The sequence below is a fragment of the Pan troglodytes genome, chromosome 13 (genome assembly GCF_028858775.2).
Source record: "Pan troglodytes isolate AG18354 chromosome 13, NHGRI_mPanTro3-v2.0_pri, whole genome shotgun sequence".
Taxonomy (NCBI): Eukaryota; Metazoa; Chordata; class Mammalia; order Primates; family Hominidae; genus Pan; species Pan troglodytes.
In genome coordinates this window covers 70,765,662-70,786,675 of record NC_072411.2, presented here as the reverse complement: position 1 = coordinate 70,786,675, position 21,014 = coordinate 70,765,662, and the positions used below count along the sequence as shown (strand labels likewise).

General features: G+C 40.8%; 1 protein-coding gene across 2 annotated transcripts in view; it reads right to left on the bottom strand.

The window, feature by feature from the left end:
* CERS6 (ceramide synthase 6) overlaps positions 1 to 21,014 on the bottom strand; it is a 324,715-nt gene that overhangs the window by 8,439 nt on the left and 295,262 nt on the right. Inside the window, exons 9-10 of one of the 2 annotated variants that reach the window (XM_001154789.7) lie at positions 906 to 1,062; positions 309 to 332 (exon numbers count right to left, since the gene is read on the bottom strand). In XM_001154789.7, the coding sequence (XP_001154789.1) occupies positions 309 to 332; positions 906 to 1,062 (181 nt within the window). The remainder of the gene's footprint in view (positions 1 to 308; positions 333 to 905; positions 1,063 to 21,014) is intronic. The other variant, XM_016949972.4, reaches the window with a different exon arrangement.

Below are 21,014 nucleotides of genomic sequence, written 5' to 3'. Positions count from 1 at the left end.
CTGTTTCTCCTACTTTACTTTGGTCTATTTCTGTCTTTTAGCCAACACATTAAACACCAGTGAAAGAAATTCTTCTTCTCTGTTGGATCATGCAACATTTAGCAGAATACAAGCTCACACCAAAGGGCCCTAACAGAGCTGTCTCTAGTGTCTCTTGCAGCTCACAGAGCTACAGCTCACATGAAGCCTCTAGACAGTGCCAATAGGTTAGACAGAACAATATGCGTGGAAACAAAAGCATCTGAGTGCCCCTCCAACAGGCAAGAGGCACTCAGGACAGGGATAGAGAGAGAGGAGGAGAAACTTACATGTAAAGGGTTCCACTTCCCAGCCTTCCAGGGTAGCAGAAGGAAGAGAACAAACAAGTAAGAAAATGTCACAGAGAATGATCTGGAAAAGTCTCTGCTCTACACACAGGGTGGGGGCTGAGGCTTAGGAAGCTTTATTCGAATCAACCTCAAGTCCACTTTTAACCAAAAAGATTTAACTAAATCTTGTTGGAAGTCATGGACAGATTTGTTTTTCAGTTTGAAAGAAAGGTTTGTTTAAACCGGCATACTGCACCAAGCGACCCTTCTCATAAAAGAAAAGAAGTGATTAAATTTCTGTTCAATATAAATATAATCAGAGGAGGTCCAAGGTTGACAGGAAGAGGGAGAGCGAACACAACAAATAATATATTATTAAGTCTAAAATTACAAATGCATATCATTGGGTGCCATCGCCAGCAAAGGAACACTGAAGACTTAAAAAATGAACTAGAAAAGGAAATGACTCAATTTTTGCTCAATTCTGAAGAAATACTACCAATTTTGATGAAATATGGAATAGTAAATAGTTGATCCAGAGAAATTACAAAAACAAAATTTTTTAAGACATATTGGAAAAAGTGAGTTGTAGCTTACCTTGCCTCTTGAAACAGCTTTGCAAGCTATTTTCACAATCAAGTAAGACCAGAAGCAGTTCAACCCTTGTACTAGCAATAGCAGTAGGTTAAAAACCCACCAGGAAGGGTAAGGTCCAACGATCTCCCAGCTTTCAAATAATGTGGTATTTAACACCCTAAGGAAAAGAAGGAGGTGATTAGTGAATGTGGCATTTTCCTTTGCTTTCCAAGGAACTCTAGTCACTGCATTAAAGCACAAGGTCAACAATATCTCCCAACTACCCCCTCTCTGGCAGGATGGTGTGAAAGCTTGCCAGGTACTTAGAAATGTCATTTCCTGAAGAATTACCCTGATGGTGTGACTTTCATTTGGTTTTAGGTTAATTAATATATTTTTCCCTATTCACTTCTTTAAAAATGATAAAATAAATATAACATAAAATTTACCATCTTGACTTTTTTAAGTGTACGGTTCACTGGCTTTAAGTACATTCACATTGTTGTGTAACCATCATTGATTGCCATACATGCTCAGCACACTTTTCATCTTTCAAAACCAAGATTCGGCACCCATTCTTCCAGCCTGCATCAACCACCATTCTCCTTCCTGTCTCTGTGAATTTGACTACTTTAGGCACCGCATAAAAGTAGATTCATATAGTATTTGTCCTTTTGTGACAGGCTTGTTTCATCTTCAAGGTTCATCCATGTTGTGGCATGTGTCAGAATTTCCTTCCTTTTTAAGGCTGAATTATAATACGTATAAGTCATATTTTATCCATTCATCCACTGAAAGGGAACTTGGGTTGCTTCTACCTTTTGGCCATTGCAAATAATGCTACTATAAACACGGGTCCACAAATATTGCTCTGAGTATGTATCTTTCGGGCATATACCCAGAAGTGGAATTGTTGGATCATATGTTTCCCCCTTCACTTTTGCCATCATTTCTTTCATTAATTTTCATTAATTTTTTTGGTTGTGATCCGTATCTACTTGTAAAAAGGCCCGTATGATCTTTGAAGTTGCTTTTGGGCTTTAAATAAGTGTGAAGAATGCCATTCAATGCCAATACACTGCAAAAAAAGAGATTAACTCCCAAACATTACTTAAGTACAAGCCATATGCCTAGCACAGGGAAAAACACAGTGGAAGTGAGAATATGAGTGAGACCTAGGCTTATATCTAGTAGGAGAGTCATTAGAGGGTCCTTAATTTTGTAAGGCTTCCCCTGGAAAAGCACTGACAATTGAAATACATCATTTTGATGATGGCTTGAAATGAGTATTGGAAGGATTTTTAACAAAAATGATTAGAGAACAATGAATGCAGTCCGGGTGCCGTGGTTCACGCCTGTAATCCCAGCACTTTGGGAGGTCGAGGTGGGCGGATCACGAGGTCAGGAGATTGAGACCATCCTGGCTAACATGGTGCAACCCCGTCTCTACTAAAAATACAAAAAATTAGCCGGGTGTGGTGGCGGGCACCTGTAGTCCCAGCTACTAGGGAGGCTGAGGCAGGAGAATGGTGTGAACCTGGGAGGTGGGGCTTGCAGTGAGCAGAGATCATGCCACTGCACTCCAGCCTGGGCAACAGAGCAAGACTCCATCTCAAAAATAAAAAATAAAAAAAATAGAGAACAATGAATGTATTTAGTTTTAAGAGTATGTAAGAGTATGTATTTTAATTAGGAAAAATTATTTGAGGTAACTGGTTCTCTCTGTAATCTACCATCAGAACTAGAATGGAACAGCCACCTGGAGCAGTTACATAAAAGGCTGGTTTTAGTGCTTTGCTCTGGTCCCTGCCTGTGTCTGCTCCTAAGCACTTGGAAATTGACTCATGTCATCTGGACTCATACTGCTGCCACAGAGAAGCACAGCACCTGCATAATTTTGGAATCATTCTTACTCTCTGCTCTCCTCCTCAGCTTACCCCAGGGATGGTTTGGAGACACACAAGAAAACTCACCTAAGTGCATTTCTACCGCCTGCCACTGCTGCACTTTGCTGGGACAATCTGATTCTACAGGAGAGGCTAGGTGGATAACACTTACTGGCTAAAGGGAAGGGAGAGAAAACTCTCGAATTTAAGACACAGACCACTCATATAAAAACATAAAACAAATAGATAATTTAAATAAAATAAATTGTGATGAGAGCTTTAAGAGAGGTTAGAAAAGTACTTTGTGAATTAGAAAAGAAAAAAACAGGCCAGGCACGATGGCTCACGCCTGTAATCCCAGCACTTTGGGAGGCTGAGATGGGTGGATCACCTGAGGTCAGGAGTTCAAGATCAGCCTGGCCAAGATGCTGAAACCCTGTCTCTACTAAAAATATAAAAAAAATAAAAATAAAAAATCAGCCGAATGTGCTGGTGTGTGCCTGTAGTCCCAGCTACTCAGGAGGCTACAGCAGGAGAATTGCTTGAACCCAGTAGGCAGAGGATGCAGTGAGCCAAGATCGTACCACTACACTCCAGCTGGGGTGATACAGTGAGATTCCGTCTCAAAAAAAAAAAAAAAAAGAGAGAGAGAGAGAAAAAAACAATTATTGCAGCTGGAATAAGAGATAAAGAAAAAAGAAAAAAGGAGAGGCTAGGCACTGTGCCTCACTCCTGTAATCCCAGCACTTTGGGGGGGCTGAGGTAGGAGGATTGCTTGAGCCCAGGAGTTTGAAACCAGCCCAGGCAACAGAGTGAGACCCTATCTCCATATAAATAAAATAAAAATTAACCATGTATGGTGGCACATGCCTGCAGTTCCAGCTGCTCAAAAGGCTGAGGCAGGAGGATCACTTGAGCAGGAGTTGCAGGTTACAGTGAAGCTATGATTGTGCCACTGCACTCCAGCCTGGGCGACAGAGTGAGACCTTGTCTCAAAAAAATAAAGGAAAAAGGACAATGAAAAATAAAATAGACAAATAGGTTCTTCCCCACCCCCGATTTCTGCAACTCCTATTTATAGACTAGAATGAGACTAACAGTTTGTCTTCAACCCTGCCATAGTAGTTGTCTTTAAAGAGTAATACATAATACACATATGTTAAAATTCTAAAAACAATAGGATAGAGTTTAATGATTTGAATTTTACAAGTCATTAAAAGAATAATACCTCATGAAATAGTTGTATTCACTCTGGGGAAGGGGGAAAATATTAGGAAATCTATTAATATATTATATACATAGGCCAAATTGGTATAAATGGAATGATTTCAACAGCATCAAAGACATTTGGTAATGTTTAATTCCTCATTGTTGATGTTTAACAATTAGAATACAAAGGACTTAGTATGATTTTTGTAACCCTTTCAAATCAGCATATTAATAAACACCAGAGTTACTTCCTTTAAAATCAGGAAAACCACGGAAAGCCAGTATAACCATTATTATTTAACACTATTCTGGAAGCTCCAGCCATTGAGCATGGCAGGGAGTCAGAGACTTAATTTCAAATACATAGACATAAAATATCTATAAGTATTTTAAAAACAGCAAACAACCAAAATGTCCCATAACAGGAAACATTAAAAATGAAAAAATTAGTTTTCATTCTTATTCCAGAAATTATTTTTTTTTGCATTTTAAAAATTTATTTACTATAATTTAAGTTCTGGGATACATATGCAGAATGTGCAGGTTTGTAACACAGGTATACATGTGCCATGGTGGTTTGCTGCACTCATTCACCCGTCATCTGGGTGTTAAGCCCCACATGTACTAGGTATTTGTCCTAATGCTCTCCTTCCTTTGCCCCTGACCCCGACAGGTCCCAGTGTGTGATGTTCCCCTCCCTGTGTCCCTGTGTTCTCATTGTTCAACTCCCACTTATGAGTGAGAACATGTGGTACTTGGTTTTCCAGAAATTATTAATAAATATTTATTAATAAATACAAGTAATTTGTAAAAATGACTAAATAAGGATAATGCCTATATTCCTGCCTTGTTTATTATCCGAAGAAGCAGTTATCTCTTTAAACATCAGTCTGCAGGCCAGGGGGACCACAAGGCTCAACTCTGTGGTGGTGTGGGAGGACTCACACACCTTACACTTTTCTATCTCCAGCACCCTGCAAGACACCTGGAAGTAACATGCTGGCTAGACACGTTTGTTGATTGATCACGTGTTTGCTAATCCAACAATCCAATAAATATGAAGAAGAAAGCTCTGGAATAATAAAAATAATTTTATTTCAAAACTAGCTCTGCTTCTTGACATACTACACATATTGATATTCAGAGAAACTTTAGTTCCCTTTGAACAGAAAGAGGTTCTGTGTAAATAGCTACAATGACTGCATTATGCCATTCATTATAAGTTAACCTTTGCTGGATTATAGACTGAGAAGCTTTCTCGCCATTGTGATGCTAGGACTGATGCTACCGCTTGGCTTAATTTGAACAGGATGTCAGAACAGTCGTTGGCGACATGGCATTCACATTAATTTCTGAAACACTGCATCAGGATTTATAGGCTTTGCCATGACAATCAGTGGCACCTCTGATTACTTTTGAGATGCTGCTCAAAAGTAATGGGATTTCTTTGAAAATCGACTTGGCTTCCTGTAGAGACACTTGAGAAAATACAATCAGTGCACCAAACGGATATATCTCTCAGTGAGAAGCATGGTAAGAAAAACAATATAGTAGGAATTTACACTAGGGAACAGAGAGAACATATGACACCTGGACTCTAATAAACAGTAAACCCAGGAAAGAGCCTTTGTTTGGCCCAAGAATGTTACAGTTGAGGAAACTGTTCTTTTTTTGGACAAACTATTAAAATGGTGACTATAGAATCTTATTTCTGGGAGGTACTTTAGGAGTATGTACTTTAATGATGCCATCATGAACCTATGGTGACAGAGTTCAGGACAGTGGTTGTGATAGTTAATACTGAGTGTCAACTTGATTGGATTGAAGGATGCAAAGTATTTATCCTGGGTCTGTGAGGGTATTGCCAAAGGAGATTAACATTTGACAGCGGGCTGAGGAAGGCCGACCCACCCTTAATCTGGTGGGCACAATCTAATCAGCTGCCAGCGAATATAAAGCAGGCAGAAACATGGGAAAGGCGAGACTGGCCTAGTCTCCCAGCCCACATCTTTCTCCCATGCTGGATGCTTCTTGCCCTCAAACATCAGACTCCGAGTTCTTCAGTTCTGAGACTCGGACTGGCTCTCCTTGCTCCTCAAGCTTGCAGCCAGCCTACTGTGGGACCTTGTGATCGTGTAAGTTAATACTTAATAAACTCCTATATATACCTCCTATTAGTTCTGTCTCTCTAGGGAATCCTGACTAATACAGTGGTTGTCTTTGAGGGAGGACTGACTGGGGTTGGGGGGATCTGAGGGAGGCTGGACACTTCTGTATCTTGATCTGGGTGATGATCACGTGGGTTATACATACATACAAATTTATCGAGCCATATACTAAAGATTTTTTGCACTATATTGTATATAGGAATTATACGCCAATAAAATAAAATGGAAGACAGTACCCTGTGGGCCAAACAAAACAAATATGTACAAAAAAAACACACAACGTACAGCTTTTGGCTTTAATAATTACTATAATATCAGGGTTCTCCTTAGATGCTTAGATGCAAAGGGGTATGGCCTTAAGTATCTTATTTAAGACTACTTTGTTTTTGCTTCACAAAAACAGTTGTAAACTGTTCTGCATAAATGTGTTTATCCCCACACACATAATAAAGAACTGTATAATAGTTCTATGATAATCAAAGTTAAGATAAAGAACCCATAAAAGGTAAGAATGAGCTAAAGTAAGTACAGGGCATGGCCAAATTAAATCTTATGATTCATTAAAATCACCCACCAAGGCTAAGCAATTGGGGTGGTCACAGATGAATTTGTATTCAACCTATGGCTTCTAAGAAAATAAATTCTTTTCTTTCCAAATAATAGCATTGAACCTCTACTGTTGCCTAATGGAGAGTACAGAGGCAGAAGGGACCTGAGACCATTTTTCTTTTCATTCATGTTAGGCTCACTTAACCACTAGATGGCATATCATGCATGAACAGTACATACTCACGCGGGTTTGTTCTGCCCAAACCTTTTGCCAAGGGTGAGTCCCAGTACAGAAAACACTTGATCTCCAGGTTATACCCCTCATTCTAAAAATCCCATCAAATGAATGGGCATCCCATCAAATGAATGAAGAGGCATCAGTCTGACCTTTTTTCATCCTGCATTTGACAGAAATGCACCTACAGGGCAAAGCTGTGCTCCATGCATTTCACTGCTGATGCCCTGATACACCTGTGACCACCCCAATATCTTAGCCTTGGTGGGTGATTTTAATGAATCTAAGATTTAATTTGGCCATGCCCTGTAGTTACTTCAGCTCATTCTTATCTTTTATGGGTTCTTCATCTTAACTTTGATCATCATAGACATAAGGGATATGTGTGTGTGGGATGCATACATTCATGCAGAACAGTTCACAATCTTTTTTTTTGTGAGGCAAACACAAGGGAGTCTTAAAGAAGATACTTAAGGCCGTACCGATTCGCATTCTAAGCATCACTGTGACTTAAAGCATTATGCTTTCCCCTGCAACCTGAGGACTGCGGTCTCATAATGTCACAGAGCGCAGTGTAAAAAGACCTTCACTGGCATCTTACTCCAAAAAACCTACCTCCAATGCTTAATTTCCCCATTCTCATGCGACTTCCAAGTAAGAGTTTAAATCCATTCTCCGTAATATGTAAAATTAGATGAACATTCTTTCAGACCTGTACATCTTAAATACTCCAGTGACATACAGGCAGCAGCACATAATGGTAATAAGACAATAACAATGGCCCAGGTGATCTTACCATATGAATGGGTTACAGGTGCATGTTTTTGATGATACCATGGCCCTTGGCCATGTCAAGTAACCGCAAATTTGCCTCCGCCGCTCCTCCCCCTACGTTAACCAAAGAGTTCTATCTGAGCCTTGGGTTGTATGTTTTTGGAATGATCTCTAAAAAAACCCACAATAATAATTAGACCCAAGTCAAATATCCAGAGCCAAGATTTCTTCTCTAAGGAACAGAGTCAGGGCTTCACTTTAAGGAGTGCTACAGAATGTCAGTGACGATACCTTGAAAAGTAAAATGAACTTTGTGGTCAAAATTAGGGTGTGGTTTACTTCAGAGCTTTTGAATGGTCTTGACTTTGCTTTCCCAGACAGACCTCAGTGTATTTCATGATGTGCGTTTCTCTGGCATATATGTTCATTTGACCTACACAAAACATAAATGAAAGTAGATTCTACCTAAGATGACTAATCTGCTAGCACGTTTTGTCCATTTTAAAGTAGATGCTGATAGAAATGCATTTAAAATTCACTCCAAACAAAAAACATGGGCATTTAAAACCTGAAAGTTGGGTAATTAAGTCATGATTACAAGCAACCCTCGTTGTGCTGGTTTTCCTAAGGTAATAAAAGCTCCAGGCTTAAATAACATCTCGGTCAACATCAAGGCTATTACAAGGCTGAGAACGATGTTTGCAATTTCCTTCCTTTTAACAAGACTGCACCCCGGCTGTAGCTTACATTCTCCACAATACTGGTGTTGATATCAAGTTCCCAGTTTTGGGAGGGCAGCTTCTGGGTAGCTTGCGGCATGGGTGCCTAATTATTAGTCACTAATCTATTAATCTGTAGCAAACATGGAAGTTACTATTTTCTTAATTTTTTTGTAGAGACAGGGTCTCACTAAGTTGCCCAGGCTGGTCTTGCACTCCTGAGCTCAAGTGATTCTCCCACCTTGGCCTCCTAAAGTGTTGGGATTACAGGCATGAGCCACCATGCCTGGCCAGAAGTCATTTCTTTATCCCTGGACAGGAATCTGAACTTGAACATGGACAAATAATCTCTCTTTCATTTAGCAGTGCACGTTATAGTTCTATCTGTATCCTTAGCCAACAGGACATGGGGCCAGTGAATTTATTTTTACTTTTAGGTCATAGCCAGGCCAGACTTAGGAACTGGTCTCTTATCACAGGAAGTTTGTAATTGGTGACTTCCTGGCTGGGGCAGATGTTGTTTTTTTTTTTTTTTCCCTCCAAAAGTAGTTGCTGCCCTATTTGCTGTATGTCTGCCTGCATTCTTAATTCTGCCACTGCCTGGTCTACTTACCTACGCTCCTGACCTCCCAACCTGAGTCCTTCCAGGCAAGGCTGTGTCCTTCGGGATGTATCCTGATTCCAACATGCTTGTTTTCAGCCCTCTAGTTAGCTCTTTGTTGCCTATGTGTACATAAGAGAGACTTTTGCTTGGTTCTCTATAACGTCTCTTCCTTGAGTAATTACTATGTGTTAAGCACTGTGCCAAATATGTTACATATATTGCTTCATTTTGCCCATTCAACATCTCTATAAGATCCTCATATAGCAACATTAATACTAGTTAATACTTATTGAACATTAACTATGTGTTAGGAACTGGGCTTAGGCTTTATATGTTAACTCATTTAATTCTCATGAAATAAGGCCTATGGGATAACTTCTATTTCTTTTTTTTCCACAGTGTGTCCTGTTATTATCCCTATTTTTCATATGAGGACATGGAAGCACAGGGATGTAAATAACATTCCCCAAGTCAGATCGCGTTGGTGGGGGACACTGAGACTTGAAGCTACCTGTCTGCTGGTCTCGGCCGTCAGGCTCTCCCATCCCTTTCTCCGTTCTTCACCCAGGCTTATGCTCAGAGCCGATCCGTCCCCACATTATGATGGAGGACACACATCAATATCTCTGTTCAGCATTTCTGCAGATCTTTCCCTTTGGCCTGTAATTCCCTGCAATGTGTTATCCCTTGGGCTCATAAGCTGGTTTCTGGTAGCCATATGCCAGGCCCTGCCTGCTTAAATAACCCATTTGGTTTTATTTATGTGGTTTCCCCACTTTGGCCCACCCCACTTGACCCTTAAATCCCAACAGAATTGTCTCCATTACTGAAAATTATATAATTCCTTTCATTACTACTTTGTCATGTACACAAAATATTCAAGACACAAAACCAAAGATCTTTTTAAATTCAACTGGGAAATGGGAGTGCCAGCCCTGTGCCCTTTTCTTTGCTTTTCTCTTTGAAAGGACTGAGGCAGATGTGTATCTCTAAATATCCCTTACTTTAAGAAAAGGATAGATAAGGCTGACTCCTGCTAGGCAGGTAGAAACCTAAGAAAGACTGAGATTCCAGGGACTTACTTTTCCAGTTTTCTAAAAGAGTATAAAACCAGCCTCCCATCCTCATAGAGGCAGGATGGCAGAAATAGCTCTGAAACCTCCCTACATTTGTGTGCTCCTCCCTGAAGGGCTAGGTTTGCTCATTTCCATTGTAGGATCACTCCTAGCAAGGCCAATGGCAGGCCAAGTGCTCCTGGGCCCAAGTGGGGAATGCTGTCAGATTACCATGGGCTTCCTTACCTTTTTCTCCTTTTCCCCTTCTCTTAGAGATTTCAATGGTATGTTTTGCAGAGGTGAGAAAAACAGAGACCAAATACATACCAATTTGAGGCTCTGGTTGTGAGATTGTTTTAGCTTCAAAGTTTCTGGGTCTAATCAATTAACTCAGTTAAAGTAGAAAATCTTGGTCATTCTGATAACTCACTGAACTCATCTCTGAGGGACTCCACTGACAAGTAGAGAGGGAATTGCTAGCTGCCTGGCAGAAGGAGCCTGTTTACAGGATGGCTATTTACAGCAGAAACACAGAGAGGCTGCTATAGTTACCTGCTTCTTGGGAATAGCTTCCATTTTGGCTTCCTATTTGGGTAGTTGCTGAGGCTGGGACAATTTGTATTTTCTCATTTTAACAATTTAAATAGCAACCTATGGGTGGGATAGGTTCTTAAGCCAGAGGGGCCTGCAGTGGGGTGGGGGCATGGTTATTGCACTGATCACAGCCCACAGGAGTGATGTGGTTTTGCACATTCCCTAGAGAAGGAAATGAGGCACACAGTATCCATCTTTATGCCTCCATGCTGAGAGTCACACACATGGAGATTTAAAATGAGGATCCCTAGAGATGACTAGAAAGCATGAGTAAAATATGTTCCTAACTAGTCCATTGAAGCATTTAAGAGAGCTAGAGCCATAGTAATATTTCCTTCTGTTTGGAAGATGTTCAAAGACTTCATGTTTATTAGATTCAGTCTCATTATTAACTGTAAAGTTAGCAGATCAGATACAATACCAACTTTTTGGTCAGGAGACCAAGATCCTAAAACAGTATTTAATTATCCAAGGTCACAAGACAGAGGTTTTGTTGTTTCTAACCAAAACATATTATCTTTAGGAATCCCTCTCTCCTTCTTTTAAAATTTACATTAAAACAGAGAATGTGGGCTGGGCATGGTGGCTCACGCCTGTAATCCCAGAGCTTTGAGAGGCTGAGGTGGGATCGCGTGAGCCTAGGAGTTCAAGAACACCCTGGGCAGCATAGTGGGACCTTGTCTCTACAAAAGTAAAAATTAGCCGGGTGTGACAGCACATGCCTGTAGTCCCAGCTACTGAGGAGGCTGCGGCAGGAAGATCACTTGAGCGCAGGAGAATCACCTGAGCACAGGAGTTCAAGGCTGCAGTGAGCTATAAGCATACACTGCACTTCCATCTGGGCAACAGAGCAAAGGCCTGTCTCAAAAAAACAAACAGAGAATGTATAGTCTTGAAACAATTTTTAGCAAATAAGAGCTAAAAGGGAGGTTTAGAAGCGATCATGTTCAGGCTGGCAAGACAGGAAGAATGCTTCCCTCTGCTGCCTAAAAATCTCTCGAGAAGGTTCTGGTAGGGTCTTGGCTCTGGGAGAATCCCAGTATTTAACTCTTCAGGGATCAAATTCCACCCATCTTATTTAGCTTGAAGGGAGTCAACATCACCTTAGGCATTGTGTGTGTACTCTTGGTATCAGAGCTTCAGGTAGGCCTTACCTCATCTGCACTGCAGGCCTGGTTGTGAGACTTCTCTACCACATCCAGGAAGCAACAGTTTTCCTAAAGCAATGTATTAACTAATAGGTTCATCTGTGATCTGAAAAAATTTCTGAAAACTGAATATTATGTATTATTTAATTATGTGAAGTATATATACTCACTTGCATTATGTCCTTTGACCCTCAAAGAAATCCAGGCCCACGCACCTTGAACACACCAACTGGCTGGTGGGTCCAAGAGTTATGCTAAGGAGTATGCTGCTGTTCCCAAGAAACAGACCCTCCTTCCTTCCAACCTCCTTGTTCTCATCTCTCATGTCTTATCTCTGAGACACGGACCCATAGTGCCTCCTGGCTCTCTGGACTCTGATACTTAACACGGGGAGTGGTATTTGATGCCTGGCTTCTCACCGCCCTGATTTCCCTCATGCTGTCTGCTCTAGGGGTCCCTGTCCTGACACTGTCCCCCAAATTCCACACCCCGCCCCCGCATCAAGCCATACCAACTCCTTCCATTTGCACACAGGTGGAGAGGGAGGATGGGAGCAGTTGGGCATGGGGTGGGCGGCAGGAAAGAAGGGGATAAGAGATAGTGTTTTACTCTTACCTAGAGTGTAGGAAATTTCTCCTCTAGCTAGCTGTGTGTGTGAGGATGTGATTTGGCATGGAATTCTAAACATGTATAGATTCTACTGGAAGTGTTACAATACTTTAAAATAAAGGTCTGTTTTTATTTAAATATTGACAAGATTAAGTCTTCACTTTTATCTTAGAAAAATATCCCTGAAAATTTTGGAAGTGCTGCTAAAAAGAGAAAAATATATCCTAGGCCTGCAGTCTTGAGAGAGATTCTGCATCATATTATCTTTAGGTTGGCAAGAGAGAGATGCAGTAAGTACGCTTTTAACAAAGAGTTGTGCCCTGTGTGCCCCACAAGTGAAGTCAGAGTTGTGGAAACTGAATTGTAAGAGGCTCAAAATCAAGGGGGAAAAGAACACAAATAAACAACAACAAAAAGCCTTAGGAAAGTGAATGCAGATTTAGATAAAATTTTGCTCTTGCAGGCTTCACAAGCATGAAAGAAAAATCACACACATGAAACTATATGCACTGAATAATAACTGATCAAGACAAACATAAACATATCATTCTGTTTAATCAACAATTGAAATAATGTTAACTACTAGAATCATTGCTATAAAATACGATGGCTGTGCCTGGGAATATGGGTGGGAAGTGAGCTTACTCAGAGAACTGACAGTATTGAGTATTACATTTGAACTAGAAGTCAAAACACCTGGTGCTGGGCTCAGTTCTTGCATTCCCTAGCTCTGTGATGCGAGTTATCTTATTTCTCCAAGCCTGTTTCCTCGTCCACAAAATAAAACCTAAGACAAGATGTTTACTAAAGGTTTCTTAAACTCTAACATAAACGACCTTATGAATTTTTATGTTTTCAGATTTACTTAAAATTTCACTTGTTCTGATTGTTTTCTCCATGGATAAAATACCCCATTTGTATAGATGCATTCTTCTCCGGTGAGTCTTCATTGTTTCTCTGATTTTTAACCTAACAACGAGCAAAACCAAAGGAAAGGTTTTGTTTTGTTTTTACACCTAGATGTATGGGAAAAAGTAAGAAAGTAGAAAACAAGAAAAAAACATACAAGATCCCATCCTTGGGAAGGAATCTATGAAGGATACAAGGCCTTGAACAAATGCTATATTTATGAGATCAAACCACTGCCTCCTGAGCACATGGAACAGTGTGCAGAACCTCAGCTTTCAGCAGCAGGACATTTAAGTCGGATAGCAATGGCTACGGAGATTGCTTAGCAAGCCCTCAGTTTAGGCATACTGTAGCTGCCAGCTACGTGCCGAGCTCCTTATTCGCACCCCATCACCAGCTTCCACAGGGAACCAGGCAACCAGGAAAATGAATACACAAGGACTGGCTGGGTGTGACCTGGCAGTAGATGGGAGAGTCTGCAGCCTTACCTTATATTCCTGTTCAATCCAGCAAAGCTGAAAGCTATCAGCAGCACATTTTGCCATGTTGCTCTCTTTAATTTTCAATTTGCGTGCCAAGGCTTGAGGCATGGACTTTATATATAACTTGGTGCCGCTGGACACATTCCAGTGTCAAACTTAGTCTCTCTCTCTCTCTCTCTCTCTATATATATATATACACACACACACAAACACATATATATGTATTTATTTTTTTAAAAGATGGGGTCTGTTGCCAAGGTTGGCCTCAGACTCCTGGGCTCAAATGATCCTACTGCCTTAGCCTCCCAAGTAGCTGGAATTACAGCTGTGCCACCACGACATCTGGCATAATCCACATGCTTAAGATATTTTCTCCCTGTGACCAGAATATTAAACACAAAAATGACATCTAAAATGAAGATATCTGGGTACTCCCTCCCTAACCAATGCAATTGTATCCCTGAGAGAGATTTTAAGATAGATAAGACTAGGTACCTACACTCAAAGAGTTTACAAATAACTGTAGGAGACTCAGACAAATACACTGATTACTAAGGTAGAATTATTAAATATAATAGGTGTTCCAAGCAAAGGGAGCATTTTGAGCAAAGGCATGTACAGGCCGGAAAGCAAAGGGTATACACAAGGGATCATGCATAGCTGGACTGGGTACCTGCAAGGCAGTAGTTAAAGGAGAAGTGTTGGCATAATTTTGTGGAAGGTCTTTCTTGCTGGGAAGAAAAGTTTGAACTTACAGTGGAAAACAAAGGAAATCCTGGAAAATTTGGGAATGGGGGTGGGGGAACTAGATTAAGGCCTTGATTTAGGAAGAATGTTATGGAAACTGTGGGATGGTTTCCATCAGAGGAGATTGGAGGTGTGAAGACGCTGCATAGAGGCCACTGCAGTTATCTTGACAAGAGGACATAAAGATCAAGAGCAAGGCTTGAGAAACACAGCTGCTCTTTTAAAAAAAAATACTGCTCAGTGATTATTATAGTCCATGGAAACAAGTACTCCAGAGAAATGTGGAGCAGTGAGAGAGAAGGATAAACAGGAAGAATGAGATTCCTCAAGAGAGAACAAAGCTTGATTTATTTACTGAAGTGGCATGGGCTCCCATAGCAGAGTTTGCACCCACCTCCCCCTCATCCAGTAGTGCTCTGTCTTCTGGTATCATATCTGGGTCATAACAAAGTACCTGATACAGCCCACACCCCAAACCACATCCTCAGTCTCTTTTCTCTTTAGAAAAGGTGATCAACTCATTGGCACAACTGGTTGTTAGTATTGCAGTAAATAAGTTTCCAGCCATATTCTAGCCTGCAGATTCTTTTAACCTGACACTTCCTGCTATAACCTCTTACTTGTGTTTAGGATAAGTTTTGAGGTAACATGGCTTTTGATCAAAGTCACTGCTATCATCAATATTTAGCTCAGTGACCACAGCTATGTTTTGCATCTATAGCATGGAAGCAAGTGAAGGTAGCAAGGGGGAGTCAGGTTAAATATTTGGTAATCAAGAAAGTTAAGTGGAATTAACTTTATTTTTATTAAGTTTGTATTGTATGCCCAACACTTCCAGGAACTATGGAGGATACATAATAGTGAACCTCAAAGAACTTACTATCTATTTGAGGAACTGGGGTTGGAATATAAATTGGCACACTCTATTTGGCTGATAATGTTACAATATGTGTCAAAATGTGCACATCTAATGAACCGTGATCCTCTTTGCAAACATTTGTCCTATGGAAGTAATCAGGAATCCGTGAGGAAATTTGTTCATGAAGATGTTTATTTCAATATTATTTATAATAGCAAGCCACTGGAAACATCCTAATTAATGCCCTAAAATAGGGCATCAAATAATGACTTTTTCATATGGTAGATACTCTGTAGCCAATGAAATTATATTATAGAAGAACATGTAATGAAATGGAAAAATGCTGAGAGTACAATGTTAAATTAGAAAAGCAGTTATAAAAGCAGTATGTGCAGGATGATCTTACTTTGGTAAAGAAAAAAGATGTAATTTTAAACACATAAAATGTTAGAAACAAAGATATCAAACAATGAACAGTGGTTATCTCAGAGCTATAGGATTGTAATTTTTTCTTCTTTGTGGTTTTAATTTTTCTACAAAATTTCTATAATGAGTATTTAACTATAATTAACATGTATGTAATCATATAAATATCAGCTTACATTAAAATTTGAGGAAGCCACATGAGAATGATAACATACAGCCAAGCATTAACAAAATCCAATAAAGATCTTAACTGGGACAAAGAGTGCAACAGATTTTCACAGGGTTGGATGCAAGGTAGAAGGTGGGGCTCAGATACCGGACCAAATTGAGAACTAGCTAAAATAGGGCAAGGGCAGAAGCAGCTTTCCATAGGACACGCACCAGTGTGCCATGTCAGTTCACCATTGCCATTGCCAAGCCAACACCTGGAAGTTAATTGCCCCTCTCCATGACCTGAAGATCCAAGTTACTACGCTTTCCCTAGAAATTTCTGCATAAACTGCCCCTTAATGTGAATGTAATTAAAAGTGGGTATAAATATGACTGCAAAACTGCCCTGAGCTGCTACTCTCTGCCTAGTGGGTAACCCTGCTCTGCAGGAGCACACAGAGCTGTAGCACTGCCTCTTCAATAAAGCTGTTTTCTTCTACCTCCGGCTTGCCCTTGAATTTTTTTCCTGGGCAAAGCCAAGAAGCCTTGTGGACTAAGCCTCACTTTGGGGCTCACCTGCCCTGCATCAGATGAGTTTCCAGAAAGCCAACTCTCCTAAGTTTCAGAGCTGCAGAAGGGCAGCCTCACTTAGCCAGAGTCCCAGCTTCCTGCTCCAGAAAAGGAGACAGTTGCCGGAATCACTCCACTTCCCCCATCTGCTCAGACTGTCAAGTTTTATGTGCGTTGAATAAGGGGTGGAGACAGCTCTCAGTGAGCATGTGGCTCCCTGGGAGTGCTGAGAAGACAGGAGGCCAGGGAAAAGGAGGGCATACCTGTCGGGGAAAAGGACCTGCCTATATGGGATAGGCTTGCGCATTTCTCACTCTAAAACTGATTTTTAAATTCCGTCTGAACAAAAGAAGCAGCACTCAGATTCATCCATGGTTATGAGTGTGGGGATTCAGATAGCGAAGAGCGGTCAACTTAAACAAATAATATGCATATTTGATATCCTTTGCCCCTGGAATGTGGGTTTGTTGGCAAGTTTGGAGCTGGCTTTGTCAAGGTGCCTGATATTTAGAGCTTAATAGCTGCCTAGGGACTGTGAAATCTGCCTGGGTTCTGCACTCTTCTGTTACTTTCTTATGTCATGATTTTGGAAGATATAGGAGAGAGAGTGCTTCTGGAAAGGATGGGTACAATACCTCAAACCTTGTCTTTTGGGGAAAGGAGGAAATGGTAAGACAGAGGGGGAGGAAGGGATGGGGGAGGCAGGAATCAGGGGGTGGGAAAAGGGCAGACAGAAAGGACACAAGAGATCTGCTTCCCTGGGGCACTGCAGGCGCCTATACTGTGAACCAAGAGCAGGCCTTGCACAAACTCAGCGTGGCATTTAATACCTGCCCCCACCCCCACCCCGCCCACCCCTGACCACGCCATTTCTGGGATTAAATGTTATACTAATAAAAAGACAAATGGATGTGCCATAGACCTTGGGAGAGGGAAGTCCCTGTGCAAAACTCAGAGCCTGAGATCTGAAAGCCTTTTCCACCTGTAACTGCCAGGCTGGAAATCTGCCTGATGTGACCAATTTGCTGGCAAGCCTTGGACAGGCACACACAACGCTTTACTGAAGAAGAAAGAAATACAAACACAATTTGACTGAAGCAGTCCCCAGGCCAGCCATTCGGTGGGGGTGTGCAGGTTCAGGAGTAGGACCACAATGAGTTCTTTTGCAGAAATCACTGCAAACACTTCCAAGTTGTGGCTTTAGAGATGGTGGTTTTGTTTAGTAAAAATTATTTTTCCAATACTCAAAAGACAGTATACAGAGTCTCAGGGGGTTTCATCTAAAAATAAATTTAAAAAATTATTTAACTAACAGGACAAGGCACTCTCTTGTGTTTCCACCAGTTATACTGAGTTTAACTGTGCTTATCCATTCAATGTTAATTACTTATTTCCATAGTCTCTGATCATAAATAAAATGGTTACAGTCAACAAGCTGAAGGTAACACTTCTACTCTCACTGCAGAAAGAGCAATAGCCAAGGCCATACCTTAAATTGGAGAGGAAATTTATCCTACACACCATTGGCCATCTGAGTGTACAGGGCCTAGCTCCTTGTCAGAAGGTTAGGTGGCATCTGGGTAGCATCTGATGCAGCTTTCACTCACAGATATCACAGATTTTGATGAGAAAATCACAACATATTCAAAGAGAAAAGTGGGCAAAGAATATGAATACAGTTCACAGAAGAAATACAACTGGCTTATGAAAACATGAACAAAATGTTCTCCCATATTAATAATCCAATAAATACAAAGTAAAACAGGATACATGCATGTTGAAGTCTTTGGGCTGAACTGTCATGATATCTGCAGCCTAATTTCAGATAATTTGGCAAATGCGCGCGCGCGTGTGTGTGTGTTTATGTGTGAGCGTGTGTAGGAAGTGCTATTGGTATCATAAGGGCTAACGGTGAGTGCAACTGGGGGTATATGCATATTTACTGTATTTTTTCAAATTTTCTGTGGGTTTGAAAATGTTGAAACTAATAATTAAAAGAGAGAATATTTAAACTATATGATCAAATATACATAAAAAAGAGAAAACACTGTATTATCAAAAAATAAAGTGAAACCACTCAAATACATAGTTTGTCAGGGTACAAGTAGGTGAAATCTTCATAGAAAATAATTTGGCTATATATATCCAGAATATCTTAAAATAACTCTCTACCTTCAAAGTCACTTTTACGGTTATCTATCTTTTAAGAAATAAAGGTTACCAACAAAGATTTAAGTTCAAGAATGCTTTCTCAATACTATTTCTACTGTTTTTAAAAAATGATTAAAAATCCATATCTATAGTGGTAGAACATTATTCATACATTAAAATCATGTCTTTTATCTAGTGACATGAGAACATTCTCACAACTTAATGAAAAGTGACAAAAGATTAAAAAAAAATTTGTTGAGACAGGGTCTCACTCCATTGCCCAGGATGGAGTGCAGTGGTGCAATCATGGCTCACTGAATCCTCCACCTCCTGGGCTCAAGCGATCTTCCAACCTCAGCCTCCTGAGTAGCTGGGACCATAGGCATGCACCATCATGCCCGGTTAATTTTTTTAATTTTTATTTTTAATAGAGACGAGGTCTTGCTATGTTGCCTAGGCTAGATTAAACATTACGTACAGTATAATCTCCAATTTTCCTTCAGACATTTTACACACATATGTATAAAACATGATTTAAAGTGCGATTAAATGAACATATGCCAAAATGGTAATTAACACTAGGTACTTCTGATTCCAGGGATTTAAAATGTTTTCTACATTTTCCAAATGTTCTCTAATGAGTATGTATTCTTATAATTAGAGAAAATAACATACTTTAAATCTATACAAATGCATATAATCATTTTTTCAAAGATGATTTTATATATATATATATAAAAACCCTTTACCCTTTTAAATCAGTTTGGAAATAGCTATTTGTGTTCAACTCTCAGGTGCAGAAGAGGGGAAGCTGCTTCAGTGCCAGGGCTGAACATCTTTAGGATTGCACAAGGTGTACCAAGGGGATAAAACTCAGAATTTGAGCCTGTTGTTAGTTTTGGTGTTAACATTCCTATGTGTAAGTATCCTTAGTGTGTCACTCAGATAGTACCACAGAAACAAAGTCAAGCAGAAAAACACCAGACATCAGAAGAGTCTCATCATATCCCTCCACCCAAATCTTCCTTAGATGGAGACCACACTTGGAACGTGATGGCAGAGGGGTGGGATGTGTGCTTTTCTGAAGGTCTGTTAGTGGAGACTGCACATCTTCTTGCATGATCAAGGGCAATAAAGTAAAATAATAAACTTATCAAATAAGCAGTTGATGATAAGTAGCAATAAAATGCTAAAAGAAAACCCCTTTCATAAAGAACCCAAATTGTTTAGATTCTGTAATTCTAAACCTCATTCCTGCTCCAGTCTCTGGCTATAAGTCAGGTTGCTAAAACCTACTTCTTTGTGTTTCTACAAGGTGCTGGGTGGGGCCTCCATGGGCCCAGGCAAGAGGGGGCAGCTCTGGTCTTTCTCTGGGCACATAGCTCCCATGCGGTGAGGGGCATGTGAGGTCAAGAGGATGTGCCACTGGGAGCCCACTCAACCCTTCTACCAGGCTCTGGCAACGTGAATCTGGGGATTCCTGACCCCTCTTTCTGGGTTTACATTTGCCTCTTCTCTGAGGACCAGATGCGGTTATGCACCATATCCAGTTCATTTTTTACACTGATGGGCCTGGGAGGTGACCCAGAGGCCAGCTAATCTAAGAGGGGAATGTGGCATCCCCACAGGTGAGTATAAGCCCCTCAGAGTGCTTGATGACGTTGAAGGTAGGAAGAGAAAGAGAGCGGCTGCCTGCTGGGGACTGGACGCCTACTCTCCCTGAAGTGCCACATTCTGGGGAGGACTCTGGGGGAGATGGACATTCTACACTGAACCCAGACTTCTGGATCATTATATAGGCATATTTCTCCAGGTCTGAATATACTTGATTTAATAGTTGTTAAGTTTGAATTGTAACACAAACATTTAGACATACAGTCTGTGGGTTTCCATTTGTTCTCTTATCCTGGACCTTCCAATTTTAGGGTTGAAGGTCTTGAGTGAAGCATGTAAGCTTTGTTCTACATTTTTAAAAATATTTGGCTGGGCGCAGTGGTTCACGCCTGTAATCCCAGCACTGAGGGAGGCTGAGACAGGCGGATCACGAGGTCAGGAGATCAAGACCATCCTGGCTAACACGGTGAAACCTCGTCTCTACTAAAAATACAAAAAATTAGCCAGGCGTGGTGGTGGGTGCCTGTAGTCCCAGCTACTCGGGAGGCTGAGGCAGGAGAATGGCGGGAACCCGGGAGGCGGACCCTGCAGTGGGCCGAGATTGCGCCACTGCACTCCAGCCTGGGTGACAGAGCAAGACTCCATCTAAAAAAAAAAAAATTTTTTTTAACT